The sequence below is a fragment of the Haliotis rubra genome, unplaced genomic scaffold (assembly GCF_003918875.1).
Source record: "Haliotis rubra isolate DU_JTF1 unplaced genomic scaffold, ASM391887v1 Scf276, whole genome shotgun sequence".
NCBI lineage: Eukaryota > Metazoa > Mollusca > Gastropoda > Lepetellida > Haliotidae > Haliotis > Haliotis rubra.
Genome location: NW_025766847.1, coordinates 1,166,868 through 1,182,848, shown reverse-complemented (window position 1 = coordinate 1,182,848; position 15,981 = coordinate 1,166,868). Strand labels below are relative to the sequence as shown.

Sequence of the window (15,981 nt, the reverse complement as noted above, 5' to 3'; positions counted from 1 at the left end):
TGTCACCACGACTAGTGTTAGTGTCACCACTGACTGCTAATGTGACTAGTGTTAGTGTCACCACTGACTGCTGATATGACTAGTGTTAGTGTCACCACGTGACTGACTGCTGACTAGTGACTAGTAGTGTCACCACCACTGACTGTGACTAGTGTTAGTGTCACCACTGACTGCTGCTGATGTGACTAGTGTTAGTGTCACCACTGACTGCTAATGTGACTAGTGTTAGTGTCACCACTGACCGCTGATGATACTGCTAATGTGACTAGTGTTAGTGTCACCACTGACTGATGTGACTAGTGTTAGTGTCAGTGTCACCACTGCTAATGTGACTAGTGTTAGTGTCACCACTGACTGCTGATACGACTAGTGTTAGTGTCACCACTGACTGCTAATGTGACTAGTGTTAGTGTCACCACTGACTGCTGATACGACTAGTGTTACCGTCACAACTGACTGCTAATGTGACTAGTGTTAGTGTCACCACTGACTGCTGATACGACTAGTGTTAGTGTCACCACTGACTGCTAATGTGACTAGTGTTAGTGTCACCACTGACTGACTGCTGATCACCACTGACTAGTGTAGTTAGTGTCACCACTGACTGCTAATGTGACTAGTGTTAGTGTCACCACTGACTGCTGATACGACTAGTGTTAGTGTCACCACTGACCGCTAATGTGACTAGTGTTAGTGTCACCACGGACTGCTGATACGACTAAGCCTAGTTTCGACACTACTTCAGTGGCTACTGTTAATATTGACACTAACCCATTGTAATGCTGTATGTTGAACCTAAGCACAGAATTGTAGCATGATCACAAGTTCACTTGATTAAGTTCCTCAGTTTATTGAATGTTAGTTGTTGAATACTCAACTGACCAGTTCATCAACAGTACATGCTGGTCACTGTCATGACTTGAGGCAACCTTTATATCTGTGCCACTTTGTTTCACTCTTGTTTGGTGTCTACAGAGAACATTTTAAGTCACTGAATTACTAGCTTCAGCCATGTTGTCAAAACCACATAAGTTTTTGTTTGCAGGGAAGAACACAATTTGCCAAATGAAAAATGAAAAGTAGTACCAAGCTGTTACTGTAAATGTTATCAGTATTGTGTGGGGTATGTAGGATACATGATTGTACTGGGACATTGGTGTACAAGTCAGCCATATCGGTATTAAATACTGATTATTTTCATATGTGTAAATATGTAAATATGATGACAGCATGTGACATCTATATTTATATTTGACTGTATATACTTGTGTGCCTATGATCTGTACATGGTTTTGCTACAGTACCGCAGTGTATAAAACTATAAAGTACAAAAATATCTGATCACCATTGTGTTTGTTGTCTTTGTCACTGCTCATTGAAACAATGACAAAAACATATGACTAATATCTGTACAAAGTGCAAAGTCTCAATCACCCAACTCACTCACTAACCCTAGCCCTGATCCTGAGCAGGCAGACAGGGGAGCCAGCTGTGTGGATGGGCTGATGATGACAACTCAGTCATCCTATCTTCAGAGCACATTTTCTGGTAATATTGGTTAAGGTGTTCATAAGGTACCTTGTCACCAGTTTTATGTAGAACTTTGGCACTTTCATTTCGTTCTTACCCCAAATTTGGCAAAATGCATGGTTTCACATAAATGTTCAATTATTCCTGCTTTTTTTTTGTCTTTAATAATTCATTGTCATGTGACAAAAGCTTACATCATATCCTAAAATATATTTTGCAAGATTAAAATAGTCCCTATTTGTATGTGTTAGATCCATACAGATGTAAAAGTCAGTACAATTATAATTATGTGTATGGTCAGTACAACCTTTGAGGGGTCTCCAAGCATAAAGGATGGTGCATCAAGCTCGTTGCCATAATTACAGGAATACAAAGAGGTGACGGCAGTGGGTGGATTGAAAATGGACAATCAACCGAACATGTTGCAGTGTACAGTGAAGGTGATAACAACAAGAAAGACGACAGGAGTGTGTAGTCAAGGCATGAACATCTGAGATAACTTGATGTACATATAGATACACATCATACACACAGATACATATCATACACCCACGATTGGTCGAGCATTCGAATGTACGATCCGAATCGAACCCCTGAGAATCTATATGACGACGTGCATGCGTGTGTATGTGTATGTGCGGCTGCTTGTACTGCAGCGCAAGACTCACTGAGATATCATGCCGCAGTGAAGCATGGCTAACGTGACGTCCTTGTTGTAACAGCGCCAGAACGTGGATCGGGGATCTGCGGTCTGATCCGAATCGAACCCCTGTCTACTACTCATGCAGCGCAAGACCCACGCGGGCTAACGTGACGTTGCAGTATATCTACTAAGTATGCTCCCATATGATGTTTCGGTACTTCTGTCTAGCGACTTCCATGGATAATATACAGTTGCAGTCATAGTTATCCCGCAATCTTATTTACTGGTGTTGATTATTCATTGGTCTTGTGCAACTATACTGAAAATCATTGAAAACGCACAACCTGTAAATTTTGAAATATGATAAAAGGATTGTTTTGAGGGTGAAAATGAACGTTGGAAATGTTGTTAATAACACAAAAAACAATAAATAATGCTGTACAGGAAAGAACGGATTGCCCGAACACATCATGGAACACATCACATGACAACAACAAAATTCATGCACAACACACACGAAAAGCACAAATTGCATGCGTAAAACATGCTGATTAGGGGTATAAATGACCGTCGGCAAAAACCGTTCTCATTTCAGCTGTACCTCCGCAAGTAAAGTTTATTTTGTAATGCCGAGATTGTCACCAGAGGAACGAGAACGGGCGTTGGGCATGTTGCAGGTTGGCACATCAAGCAGGATTATTGCCAGACGATTTGGTTGCCATCATTCCACCATCATAAGACTTGCCAACAGGTACCAACAAACAGGAACCACCAGGGACCGCCAACGTCCTGGCCAGGCACGTGTTACCACCCCTCGCCAAGATCGAGACATTGTTTGGCGCCATATTCGGGATCGTACGTTGCCGGCTGCCAGAACCGCCAACGCTGTCCAAGGCCGACGTGGTTTGATCAGTGCTTCCACCGTCCGACGCCGTCTCCGTGCGGCAGGATTACGGTGTCGACGCCCTTATGTTGGACCTATCCTGACTGATAGACATCGCCGTGAACGCCGACGATGGGCTGAACAGCATCGTTTGTGGTTGTTACGACGTTGGCATGGTGTTGTGTTCTCCGACGAGTCACGTTTTCACTTGCGAAATGCTGACGGGCGTCTACGGGTATGGCGTCGACGGGGAGAACTTTACCATCAGGACTGTGTTGTGCAAACAGATCGGTGGGGTGGAGGAAGCATTATGGTGTGGGGAATCAGTTATCATCACAAAACCGCTCTGATAGTTTGTGCATCAAGATTTGCACACAGTCCAGCAGGACAATGGAGCATGTGTTGCAACACAGTTTCTGGCAAACAACATTCCTCTACTTCCATGGCCTGCATTATCACCAGATTTGTCTCCTATTGAACTCTTGTGAGATTACATCGGCCAACGCCTCTCGCGTCGCCCACAGATCAACAACCTTGGGGAACTTGAGAATGCCTTGCAACAAAAGTGGAATGCATTGCCTCAAAACATTATTCAGAGACTTATCAGTTCAATGAGGAGACGCTGCACAGCTTGTGTTGCTGCTAACGGTGGTCATAAACGTTACTGACTTTCCAATTTGACTCCATGTTTCTTTCATGGTCAGCTGAATTAAAACTTCACTGTTTTGCTGGATTGGTTCTTGTTTCTTTTCTTTACCAATCATTGGACTACAAAAGTATGTAAAATTTACACCGATTGCTCATTTATGCTCTTGGAAATCCAAACTAATACAGGTGGTGCGTTTTTAATGATGTTCAGCATATTTGCCGATTTCTGAATATATGTCTGTACTTAACGATTTCTGAATATATGTCTGTACTTAACGATTTCTGAATATATGTCTGTACTTAACGATTTCTGATTATATGTCTGTACTTAACAATTTCTGAATATATGTCTGTACTGAACAATTTCTGAATATATGTCTGTACTTAACGATTTCTGAATATATGTCTGTATTAACTTCACGTTTCAGATTGGGAAAAAAAGCAACAGAAAACTTGTGTAACTATGTACGGTATTCTCGCTGTCCGGGTCGAGGACTGGGTCCTGCTCACACCTCTTAACAGGTTTGAATGATACTTGCTGAAAAAATGGTTTCCAGGGCAAGGCAACCTGACACTAAAGGAGAACTTGTCTAGAGCTGTAGCTTTGGAGATTGTATTTTGTCCCGTGGGTGATTGAATGATATCCCAAAATTATTGACTGGTCCGCGACCTCTCCTGCGCCACTGATAGTATAGAGGCGTATTCTTATTAATAAAAAAACTGAAATAATTTCGTCTTGTCATTAATTGGGAAATGCAGTCATCTTCAGATGTTTTACAAACTGGCTGCAAAATACGTCCATCTAGATTATTATAACAATTTTTACCATTTTGAAGTTGGAGGAATGTACCCGTTATATCCACTTACAGCAACAAGACCCCATACATCTAAAAAATCAACCTGTTCCATGGTTACATGTCTTTAACAATCTACTAGTGTAATGTGTATAACGTTTGGGGATATTATATATTGTGATAGTTTCTCAACTGGCAATGTGACTTTGTTTCAGCTTTTTCACTTGGGCGAAAAGTCTCATTGGTCAGTTGAGATAGCACAGGTGACGACTATTTTCATGATGATAATTTAGTTAGGCAACAACGAGCAATCAATCATTGTATTAATCAACACGCGCGCTTTGGTAAACATATAAACATAGTCTCATAGTCCGCTGTCCTGACAGGTGGTAGCCCAGTCTCATGTCAAGCTCAGTTCAGTCCGCTGGCAAATTGCAGTGTTAGACTGCCGGTTTTGAAGCCATGGATCAGTGCCCCTTTAAATCTCTAGAGTAACCGCAGCTCGCCGTGCAGAGTTACGTCCCTTATCCACCAGACGACATCGATCAGCTCCATAGTGTTAAAGAACCACTAAACTTTGTTTTTTGTTACTCTTTTAACCATTACACATGAAAGATTTGTGGTTAGTCTTATGCGGAACACCAAATTTATTCTTTAAAAACTTGTGGTTAATTAATACCGAGCGATTAAAAGTGGCCAAAAAGTCGCCTGCTTCCCTCTCGCCCGCCAACGAAACCACAGACAGGTTACGTAACTCTGTCGCCAGAGCACTGCAGTGACGTCATATGAGGAACGATTTTCAGTTAGTTGTATAGAAAGTGTGTAGCACGCTCATCATTTTGATGATTTCTCGACATGAACGACGACATGCCGAATCGTTGCTTTGTCGTCAATTGCTCCTAGGGGTCGGGTGATGGTGTCACCATGCACAGATTTCCACAGGACCCCGCAGTTCGTGCTAAATGGGTTATGTTTGTGAGTGCGAAGCGAGCGTTGTGGAAACCTGAAACGATATCTTACTTGTGTTCAGATCGCTTCAGGGAAGTTAAAGAATCAAAACTACTTACTAGTTATAGTAAAATATGTATATGATTGATGACCATAAAGATTTTCCATAACACAACTTGTAACATAACGATTTCTTCCTCGGAAGTGAGGTTGTGGTCGAAGTAACAATAATATTGTAAGTAGTATTATATTGACACCCACCTCGCTGCCAGGAGAGAAATTGTTTTGTTATACGCTATGTCATGCAAAATCCTATTGGCCATCAGTAAAATACATATTTTACTACCAGTAGAAAGTAGTTTTGATTTTGTAACTCCGTGAAAACAAACCTAAATAGCATTTATCCACAGACTGGCGGATGTTCCCGACAGGGCGCCGCCATTTTTGAAAATCGTAAACTCTGTTAGAATTAATGAGATTATAGTTTGTTTTCATCAAGTTAGAAAATCAAAACTACTTTCTACTCGTAGTTAAATATGTATTGGAATCATAACCAAAAGGATTTTGCATGACACAACTTATAACATAACGATTTCTTCCACGGAAGCGAGGTGGGGGTCGAAGTCACAATACTGCGCGATAAATTTCTTGCTACATTCACATGGTTAATGTCCACTCACCAGTATGTAGATACTAGTCAATGTGCGTCTTTATATTTGGTCTTATAATCCTAATTAGTTTATTATCATACTTTTATGCATTTTGAAACAAAATAAAAAGCAGACGATCTGCTGATACTTATAGTGAATTTATAACAGAACTGTAATATCTAGACATTTTATAGTTTGCCAATGTGAATCATAATTCGCACACACACCCTAGTGTATGTTGTCTGTCTCATTACACTTCATGGCGAAAACAATGATTCTGTTGAATGCTACGACAAATGAATAAAAAACAAAATGCAAATATTAAAATTAAAACAGATTAAAGTTATAGGAACAATATCAGGCCATTACCTTGTTTGAGGAATGTATCCATCAATATCCACAAAACTGTTCCAAATGATGTGTCTTTTAACAGTTTAATATACGAAAAAGTGATAAATCTTTTCAGGTATTGGTGTATAGTCTCATTGGTCACCCAAGATAGCACACCTGGCAACTAATTGCATAATGTCCGCCTTTCATTAAAAACAGTAATTTAGTTAGCCAATAATGGGCAATCAATCAATGTATTGCCGGTTAATCCTTTGAAAGAAGGACGTTGTTTTTACGCAGACACTGACACGGCAGAGTGTATTCAGTATAGATTAGTAAATCTACATACATAAACACTACCTTTTTGACAAATCCGCTGTGTAAGATAAAAGTAATTAATCAATCAGCGTGTTATCGGTTAATCCTTTGATCGATGTTTATAATGTTGAATATTTACTCCAGACACAAGAAATGCCAAATGGGAACCTTTGTCGGGTAATCTAAGTGTGTTACCACTAATTATACCTGTTATAAATTCATTAACTGACTATCAAGTGAATGATGACAAATAACATGTGTAGGTTTATACCGCCTAACACGGGTTACAACAAGGGAGTATTAATTGCTGTATTGCATGTGAAAACTTATGGGCCGACACTGTTTTGAGAATACAAACAGATTTTTACATGACATGATTAAATATCGAGGTAAAAAAACACAGAAATGGGATCAATTTGGATCAGTCATTATACAAATAGGGCCTAACGACACCAATCAATTGTGACAGAAGCGTCTATGAAAACAAGTTGTAACTCGGAAACTAGGCAAAGCAGGAGACAAAATTAAATGCCAGTAGATTGTGAGAACATATAGCTTTCATTTTCCACAACAATTGTCACGATTTCAGGTTTATACAAGCCTGTAAACAAGATAATTTACCCCCTAAAATGTAGATGAATTCTGCATCGGCCCTCAAAGCTATTCCTCATATGACGTCACAGAGTCGCGCCGCTCTGATTGGTTGAAATTTTGTTCGCGGGTGAGAATTGTGCACTGTTGTCAAAAAGGTCGATTTAAGTCAATTAAAGGTCGAAATCAGTAGTTTTAATGACGGGGTTTCATTTATAACGATGCCAGTTAGTGATTTATGTATTTTTACCCCCTAGGGTTTATGTGACCTTTAAACTATAGCCATTGTCACTTTCCTCTTACCTCCCACAGTAAGCCGACACCCCGGGACAGATTAAAGTACTTCCAGCTGCAGTAAACACTGTTTACTCTCCTGTCCAGTAACGCTACAATATTGTGTCTGTTATATAAGAAGCCCCCGTCGCATAAGAACCCTACATTATCTGAGGGTAAAGTGACCCTTGTCATCCACATGTGTACGTGCAGGTTATGTTTTTTGTAAATTGGGGCACTTTTCAATAGTTTGAATATTTCGGAGGACATTTCTGTCAGTCATTGATCTGTGTGAACGGCAGTAAACATTTCCTTCTTGTATCAATGTTAAGCTAAGTCATCGCAGAGCTACCATTGTAGAGCTCAAACCCGGAACAAACGCAGGTCTGGTGGTAGTATGTACCAGAGGCCCAACCAAACACGAAGAGTGAGTATGGTTTTTCGCCGATCTGATCAATAATCCAATATCACGAGACACCAGAAATGGGCTCAACACATTGTACCCATTTGGGGGATCGAGCTAACGCTTTAACCACTACTCTATCACACATCACAAACCATTAAGAGAGCAAACTGGCTAACATGACTGGTTTGTTTTCGGATATTGGTGAAACAGGGTTAAAGTCGCCCAGTATATTGCCACACTGGCATGTCGACGTGCACGCCCGTGTGTGGCTGCTTGTATTAGACCGCCCTAACGTCAGTATTGACATACCGTGCTCCAGTTCAACCTGGATACCCCACTCGGACACAGTATACTGACCAACCGGTCTTTGATTTACTCCCCAAATGTCGAGAGCCAGGAAGGGAATCATTCAGAACCATTTTAACGTGATCTGTTATGCCGCAGCCAGGGGATCAAACCCACAGCCTTCGGCTCCCTCGGCAAACACTCTATCCACTAGACCAAGCAGACAGTTGTTGTTTGACTCCCGTTAGTTAGCAAAAGCAAAGAGAACAAAAATAGAACAAAAGAAGTATTATGACAGAAGTTTTATTACTGCCTCAGGTTTACATCACTCTAAAAGTTTTTTATGAAACACAAAGGAAACAACAAAGCGTTTCCGATAATTGCATTATTCTGTTTCCTTTGTGGCGTCCAATGAGGGGGGCGTGTATTGCACGTGCTCAAAATCAGCCGAACCTGTACACGGCCCCAGCGTAGGCAATGAATAAATTATCATAAATACAAGAAAATTATCACATCGTATATATCATAATCGCCTATAAATACATAAACATACATAACAAGAAAAGAAGAACAACTCCTAAGGGGACTAGAAAGAATGTCGGTTGGGGGCCTCGCCCATAATACAGGAGAACATCACTCCAACAAGCACGTCTTGTATTTTTCTCGAGCTTTTAAGTGAAGTCTTGGGAAAGAAACGTGCTTGAACTGGCATAAAATACATCCACAGAGCAAAGCAGTAAGTATGGCACGATCAGTATGGTTCCCTTAAAGTCTTGATAGCGGTATGTATGTACACGGGCCGGCCTGGACAAAACCGGGAGGGGCCCCTTCTATGTATTATTAATAATCATAATCATCACCCTCATTGGACGGAGTAACAGAACGGCGGTAAGGAGAATTCAGTCCTCGAGACACTTGCAAAGTCGCACGCTGGATTGGTGTCTGCAAACAAAAATTTAAACATTTTAGAATCATTGTCCATACGGTTACGGCCTCTTTCAATATCAACTCCCCTTCTTAGGGCCCTTGTATTGTAACATAGCATTGATAAGGTGTTACTCGTGACGACGTCACAGTTATGGCTCATGGCCCATGACCACTGACAGTAACAATACACACGGAATGATACAAGTACCATAAGTCAAGCAAATATATGGAATTCGAGTCAGTAAAAATAGGAATACAATAGAACATTTAGACAGTTTATCTGTAAACAGTACACTGATTTGAAAGGTTAAACATAATATTCCAAATCCATTTGGTCAGCGCTGAATCTGTGAAATGACAGTTACACCTTTCAGTAAATGACGTTTGTAACTCGATATCGACCGGTACCATGACGTTTGTAACTCCATATCGACCGGTACCATGACGTTTGTAACTCCATATCGACCGGTACCATGACGTTTGTAACTCCATATCGACCGGTACCATGACGTTTGTAACTCCATATCGACCGGTACCCCTAACTTAGTAGAATCAGTTCCAGAGGAACATTCATGCAGACAACTTAGGAGTGCTGAGGGAAGGCGACAGTCACGGGGGCGGATGATGAACACAGTAGAACAACAGGTCAGAATAACAATAGAAACGTGTTATAAACTAAACCTGAATGAAACTTTGCTTTTAATGGCAATGGCGGTCTAACACATGAACCATGATGTGAACAAAACCATGGCACTTAACGCCACTTCAAGCCATGTTATTACAGAACATTAACGATCTGGAAACAAGTCTGAAAAACATTTTCTTAATTGTTTTAGTAGGCGCCATTCTTATTTGCGAAATCAAACACTGAACTGTTTCGTATATCAGTCTGGAGTATTAATGGGTACATTAACAAATGTTTAACAAATGTTAAGCGTTCAAAAGGAATGAACTTCACACCTGTTGGACTTACATCTGAATCTTATCACTCCGGCTTGAAAGAAAAAGTGGATATTTCTTAGTTGTTGGAAAGTAGTATGTTAATACAAGGTACTGACATTGTTAATATATCACACCCTTGGAAAACTAGGGTTAATAGTATATATATATACTTCTCAAACACATTCAACTAGTGTCTGTGCTCCTTTGAAGTGATACAGTGAAAATGAAATGAAATTGGTGTGCGTTGTTGGGACAACGGTCCCCAAACATGGAAAACAAAATAGGAACAATGATGATGGAGCGACAACTAACTACAGTGGCATGAACCAACACTCGGGTGCGCCTGAAATATAGGTAAGGATTTCTAGCTACAAATGGGTTTGCAAAACATATCATTCGACGACACTAACAACATCGGTGTTGACCAACGTCAACATCCACTTACTCTTTACTCGGAAGAAGGTGCTCTCGCTCTGGTGATAGGCTGGTTTGGGAAACAAAGATACGCATGAAATATATGGGATCTGTGGGTGTGTCTAACAGGCGGGAATATATACTGGGTGTATATGGTAGGTAAAACTCACACACGAGTTCTGCATCATATGTCCAGTTTCTGTTTGTAAACACCTTTCCAATATCTCGTTGCCAAATACTTGCCTTGGACTTCGTTAACATGAAAATAACACGGTGAATTAACCACCTGAATTTTCCCACCATCTCAAAGCAGCTTCGCTAGTTCATGTTTTGAACCTTTGGTGTTGTGTTTTTTATATAATTTTGATTCCTAAAACCCAAACCATTTCAAACTTTGCATAGAAACAGTTTCAGAAAAACACATTGTGATTTTCAATGGACATCGGCTCTTTTTCAAGAGCTGCAGCTACTGACTTAACCATGCAGCAATGACTTCTGTCCCAGGCAAAGCACACGCTATGGATGCCTGTTCGGAGAATCACACCCTATGGAGATCTGTAAAGGACACATCAACATCCTACTACTGGATCATCACTCCACTCCAATATTGATTCACCATCACTCTCAATCGTTACCTATTTAAGCGAGCGAACCAGCTCTAAGGCTGCGATCGCTGCTCCTTGCCCTACCGCCCTGAAATTCAATCGGTCAGTTGCAATTAAAACCACGTTTGATATTATCTTCATTTGCACAGGTACCAATCAGAGAAAACCCGTTTCGCAATCGTCTGTTGCATCACAATTGTAATTACACGTTACGCTATCGTTTGTTTCGAGACATTATCATTTTGTTTCAGGACATTGGCGATTGTAGTGAACTCACCGCGGGGCTGGCACTGGTGCGTTGTTGGGACACAGAGCTGCGGTTCTTGGCGCGGAGTTTCTGAAGGGTGCTCTCGGCAGAGTCGGCTCTCTCCTCGGCGTCTTCCAGTTCGTGCTGAACCTTGCGGAACTTGGCAAGGTTAACTGCAGCGATCTCCTCCTGCACAAAGGACAGAACAGGGTCAACTACTGGCATCTCGGGACTACAGGTACTGACAGATGGCATTCAGTCGTATATTTCTAGATCGTTATAAGAATATGCATTAGACAGATTTTGCATTGATGGGTGGTTTCATCCCGCTTCAGATACACAATATACATTTGGATGACTGAGTCAATGCAAGTTTCTGTGGGTAAGTCGAAGTACACTTACAGCCTCCTCCACTTGGCGCTTGTAGGTCTTGATCTTTCCGTTCAGTTTGTCGATGGTGTCCTGGAGTCTCTCCTGGTTCTTCCTGTCCTCGTCAGACTGGAACGCGATTTCCTTAAGACGTCTGTCGGCCTTGCGCATGTTCTTCTGAGTGTCCGCGTGGCGGCGCTGCTCGTTGTCAAGCTCAGACTCGAGTTCACGGACCTAGAATAATCACCAGACGTCAGATTTTTTCTCATGTCATTACCCTTTCAGAGATTATACCACGATAGCTTACGGAGTTATTTGACTCTAGACGCGTTGTTTTATCAATAATCAACGTGTGACAGTGTCTCTAATTTGAGTATTGTCTCTTGTATTGAAAAACGAAATAAATATGAGTTCAGTTATAATCATTTGGGCTATGTTTATGTGACTGAAAACAACATCAAAATATTTTTAGACTGCTTGTTGGTTTTATTGAAGACTGGTTTTGAAAGCTGTATGACAAATACGTACTCTCTGTTCGAGTTTCTGTATGATCTTCTTGCCTCCCTTGAGTGTCTGTGCCTCGGCTTCATCCAAACGGGACTGCAGTTCCTTCACCTGACTCTCCAGCCCCTTACGGAGCTTCTCCACCTGGAGGCCATGGTCCTGTTCCTGTCGGAGCTCGTCACCCAGACGGGAGGCATCAGCAACAGCGCGCTTGGAGTTCTCCTCGGCGCAACGTAGTTCAGAGTTCATCTCATCAAGGTCGGCCTAGAAATAATATCCAAACAAATAATACATCAGTGATATGATCTTAACCCGTTTTCATCAATATTCTAGCCACATCACAACAAGGACACTGTGAATGGGTTTTACTTGGGTTGCTGTGGTCTTCAGCATGCCTGACAACCGATTTAACTACATTGCTACCTCATCACGTTTTTGGATTTAATTACAAGAAACCTTTACTAGAGTGTATAAAACAATTCACAGCTTCATGATTACAATTTTGTAAATAGTGTTTGTACACTTTCTAATCGCGCACCTGCATGGCGGTAACATCTCCCTCCAGTTTTCTCTTCTGGCTGGATACAGATGAGACCTGGGCGGCCAGTTCGTTGACACGGTCGTTGGCATCAGTCAGCTCGTTCTCAGCTCCCTTGCGGGCACGCTCGGCGGACTCGAGAGCTGTACGGAGCTCCTCGCATTCCCCGTTGAGGATGTTGCAACGACGTTCAGTCATGTTGAGGTTCTCGCGGACCTCATCACGGTTACGTTGCTCTTCTTCAACGCATGCTGAGAGTTCCTGATAAAAGACATGAAAAACGAAGGTCAGTAACATTTAACCAAACAATATTAACAAACCAGTTTGCTTAAAAACGTCATAGAATATGTGTGTGTGTGTGTGTGTGTGTGTGTGTGTGTGTGTGTGTGTGTGCGTGCAGTATAACTACCTGACTTGCTGCTGCTTGTGGTATATACAGTATAACTACCCACCCTGACTTGCTGCTGGTATCTCTTGATGTTCTTCTCAGCCTCAGCTCGGCCGCGGTTAGCGCCGTCCAGGGCAATCTCCAGCTCGTTGATGTCTGATTCCAGCTTCTTCTTGATCCTCATGGCCTCAGCCTTGCCCTTGGTTTCAGCCTCCAGACTTGCGTTCATGGAGTCAAGAGCACGCTGGTGGTTGCGGCTGAATATTTAAAGTAATTCAATCAATATTTATTTAACATGGTCATGTAATCATATAACAGAATCAATATGTGTCTCTTGTTTCCCTATCAAGGTAGAAAAGATTGTAAACTTGCTATTACATGAAACTTCTGTCATAACGTCAACCTCACTTTTCCATAAACATCACACAGTGTACATGTGTCTGATGACAAGCCGTTTGTTTACCGTGTGTTTTCGAATTCCTCTTCCTTCTCGTGGATGCGTCTATCAATCTCAGAACGGACCTGTGACATCTCGAGCTGAGCTCGCATGACCTTGGCCTCTTCCTGTTCCAGGGCGGCCTCAGCCTCCTCCAGCGCTGCCTGAAGTTCCTCCTTCTCCATCTGGAGACGTTTGCACATCTTCTGTGTCTCGTGTGCGTTGCGGCCGCCATCGGTCAGCTGATCGGTCAGGTCGTGGATCTCATCTGAAGATAACAATTTGACAATGACAATTTCACTGATCAGTAAATATGAGTGTACAAAAACCCATAACACACAAAAGAGGAGTACCCTTGTTCATTGGCGTTCTCAAGCCTGTCGTACGCACCTGCCAAGTTCTTGTTCTCCCTCCTGACAGATTCAATCTGGTCCTGGGCCTCCTCAAGCTGAGCCTTGGTACGGAAGAGCTCGGCAGAGTAACCGCGGGACTCCTTCTGGGCGTTCTCAAGCTCAGACTGGAGGTCCTTCACCTTGGACTGCCACTCTGCAAGGGTCTTGTCGAAGGAACGCTGCTTCTTCTCCAGCGAGTTGGCGTTAGCGTTTGACTGTAAAGGAAATCATATCACATAAAGGTTTGACGCTGTCATAAAGGATACTCTTCCCTGCCATATCAGATACCTGCATGGCCCAAAACGTGAAAATGTTTCATTTACGGGTTAATAATCTTCAGAAAAAATGAAGCGCATTTCATTACTATGGTGAGATATTGTTACCGTTAACTTTTATGAAAAATATGATACTTAAAGCACAAACAATATGTATGCCTTTCAGAATTGAGCGTAGATTCTGCTCTCAATATTGTTTATCGGAAATATTACGTTTTTGCGTTCAGAGCAACACCTATGGCTAACGCGTTTAACTACTCACCCTCTCGACATCGACCATCAGGTCTTCCAGTTCACCCTGCAGTCTGGACTTGGCCTTCTCAAGGGCGTTGACCTTGGCCTGGGCAGCTTCCATGTTCTGTTCAGCATCGTTGAGTTTGGACTGAAGGCGGCGCCTTGCAAAAGATGATACAAATGATATTTGAAACGTAAGTATGCTCTGGGACTGTCAGAGAATGTTCATTACAGATGAAGAGGGTGATTGAGCGAACACTTGGATGCTTTTCTATACGGTATACTTCCAGCACATTACAATAGAAATTATAATTACAATATTATTATATTGTGTATTTCATACAATATTACAGTTCCTTTGCTGGACTTACTTAGCATCCTCGAGTTCCTCTGTACGGGCTGTTCCCTCGCTTTCGAACTTTGACCTCCACTGCTGCACCTCAGCATTTGCCTTGGACAGCTGCCTCTGAAGGTCACCGCGACCTTCCTGTTCCTCTTCCAGTTGCTCACGGATACCATCCAGGTCCGAGGTCAGATTCCTCACTTCGCTCTGCAGTTTCTGGCGGGTCTGCGGTGAAAAACGAAAATGTTGTAGCTCTTTTGTTTAAAGGAATCAATATATTAACATCGTTATATTTATCTTACTTCCTTTGCATGATTTACGCTGCATTTGGCCATGGTACTGTGGCTACATGAAAGGCCTCACAAATTTTACGAATGGGAACTGCATCTTCTCATAATTGACTAAGCCTTGACAACTACGACTTCACACCGTTGTTTGTATTAGGAACCCCTCCATACGTTATTCGTTGCCCTGATACTGAACCCTCGTTTATCACTACTGATGGTTTTAATAGAAACGTTTTAATAGAAACGTTCTATTTTCAGAACGCCTGAAACAGCCCTTACTCTGGTCTCATCTTCAAGTGATCTCTTGGCCTCCTCCAACTGGCTAGCGAGCAGGTTCTTCTCCTTGGAGAGAGAGCCGACGCGGTGTTCAGCGTCTTCTAGTTGACGGGTGAGGTCGGCACTCTCAGCCTGAAGACGGTTCTTCTGGGAGCTGAGGTCGCTGATTTGGCGCTGTCCATCGTCAATCTTACTGTTGAGTTCGGATAGTTGGTTCTCCATCTGTTTCGAAAGCTTGTCGGATGTTCCCTGGATGATTTGATTAAACGTTAAGTACAAGAGAAAATGTGTAACAAACCAAATATCATATTTTTGCTTAGTTAAAAATGTTATACGTGCCAAATGTTACAGTTTGTAATTGATAAAAGCGTACAGGGTAGATAATATGGCGGTTATAAAGGTGCCTCACCCTGTTCTTGGACACATGTTCAACCTGGGCGTGCAGGTCATCGATCTCGCTCTTCATCTGGTTCTTTTCCTTCTCCAGCCTTAAAACAGAGAGACA

General features: G+C 42.0%; 2 protein-coding genes across 14 annotated transcripts in view; one reads left to right on the top strand and one right to left on the bottom strand.

The window, feature by feature from the left end:
• Window positions 1–234, top strand: part of LOC124280941 (exportin-6-like) — a 51,732-nt gene extending 51,498 nt beyond the window's left edge. Inside the window, exon 24 of the mRNA XM_046716947.1 lies at window positions 196–234. The gene's annotated coding sequence lies outside the window, so the exon portion shown is untranslated. The remainder of the gene's footprint in view (window positions 1–195) is intronic.
• Window positions 235–8,586: 8,352 nt separating this feature from the next.
• The window catches only part of LOC124280933 (myosin heavy chain, striated muscle-like), a 36,048-nt gene continuing 28,653 nt past the window's right edge, over window positions 8,587–15,981 (bottom strand). For 11 of the 13 annotated variants that reach the window (XM_046716928.1, XM_046716927.1, XM_046716929.1 and 8 more), the window contains exons 27-38: window positions 15,886–15,964; window positions 15,480–15,725; window positions 14,942–15,138; window positions 14,599–14,731; window positions 14,060–14,276; window positions 13,697–13,937; window positions 13,298–13,490; window positions 12,846–13,106; window positions 12,332–12,571; window positions 11,837–12,037; window positions 11,465–11,623; window positions 8,587–9,241 (exon numbers count right to left, since the gene is read on the bottom strand). In XM_046716928.1, the coding sequence (XP_046572884.1) occupies window positions 9,140–9,241; window positions 11,465–11,623; window positions 11,837–12,037; window positions 12,332–12,571; window positions 12,846–13,106; window positions 13,298–13,490; window positions 13,697–13,937; window positions 14,060–14,276; window positions 14,599–14,731; window positions 14,942–15,138; window positions 15,480–15,725; window positions 15,886–15,964 (2,269 nt within the window). In that variant the 3' untranslated portion in view covers window positions 8,587–9,139. Of the gene's footprint in view, window positions 9,242–10,199; window positions 10,221–10,613; window positions 10,653–11,464; window positions 11,624–11,836; window positions 12,038–12,331; window positions 12,572–12,845; window positions 13,107–13,297; window positions 13,491–13,696; window positions 13,938–14,059; window positions 14,277–14,598; window positions 14,732–14,941; window positions 15,139–15,479; window positions 15,726–15,885; window positions 15,965–15,981 lie in introns of all 13 variants that reach the window. The other 2 variants (XM_046716939.1, XM_046716940.1) reach the window with 2 other exon arrangements.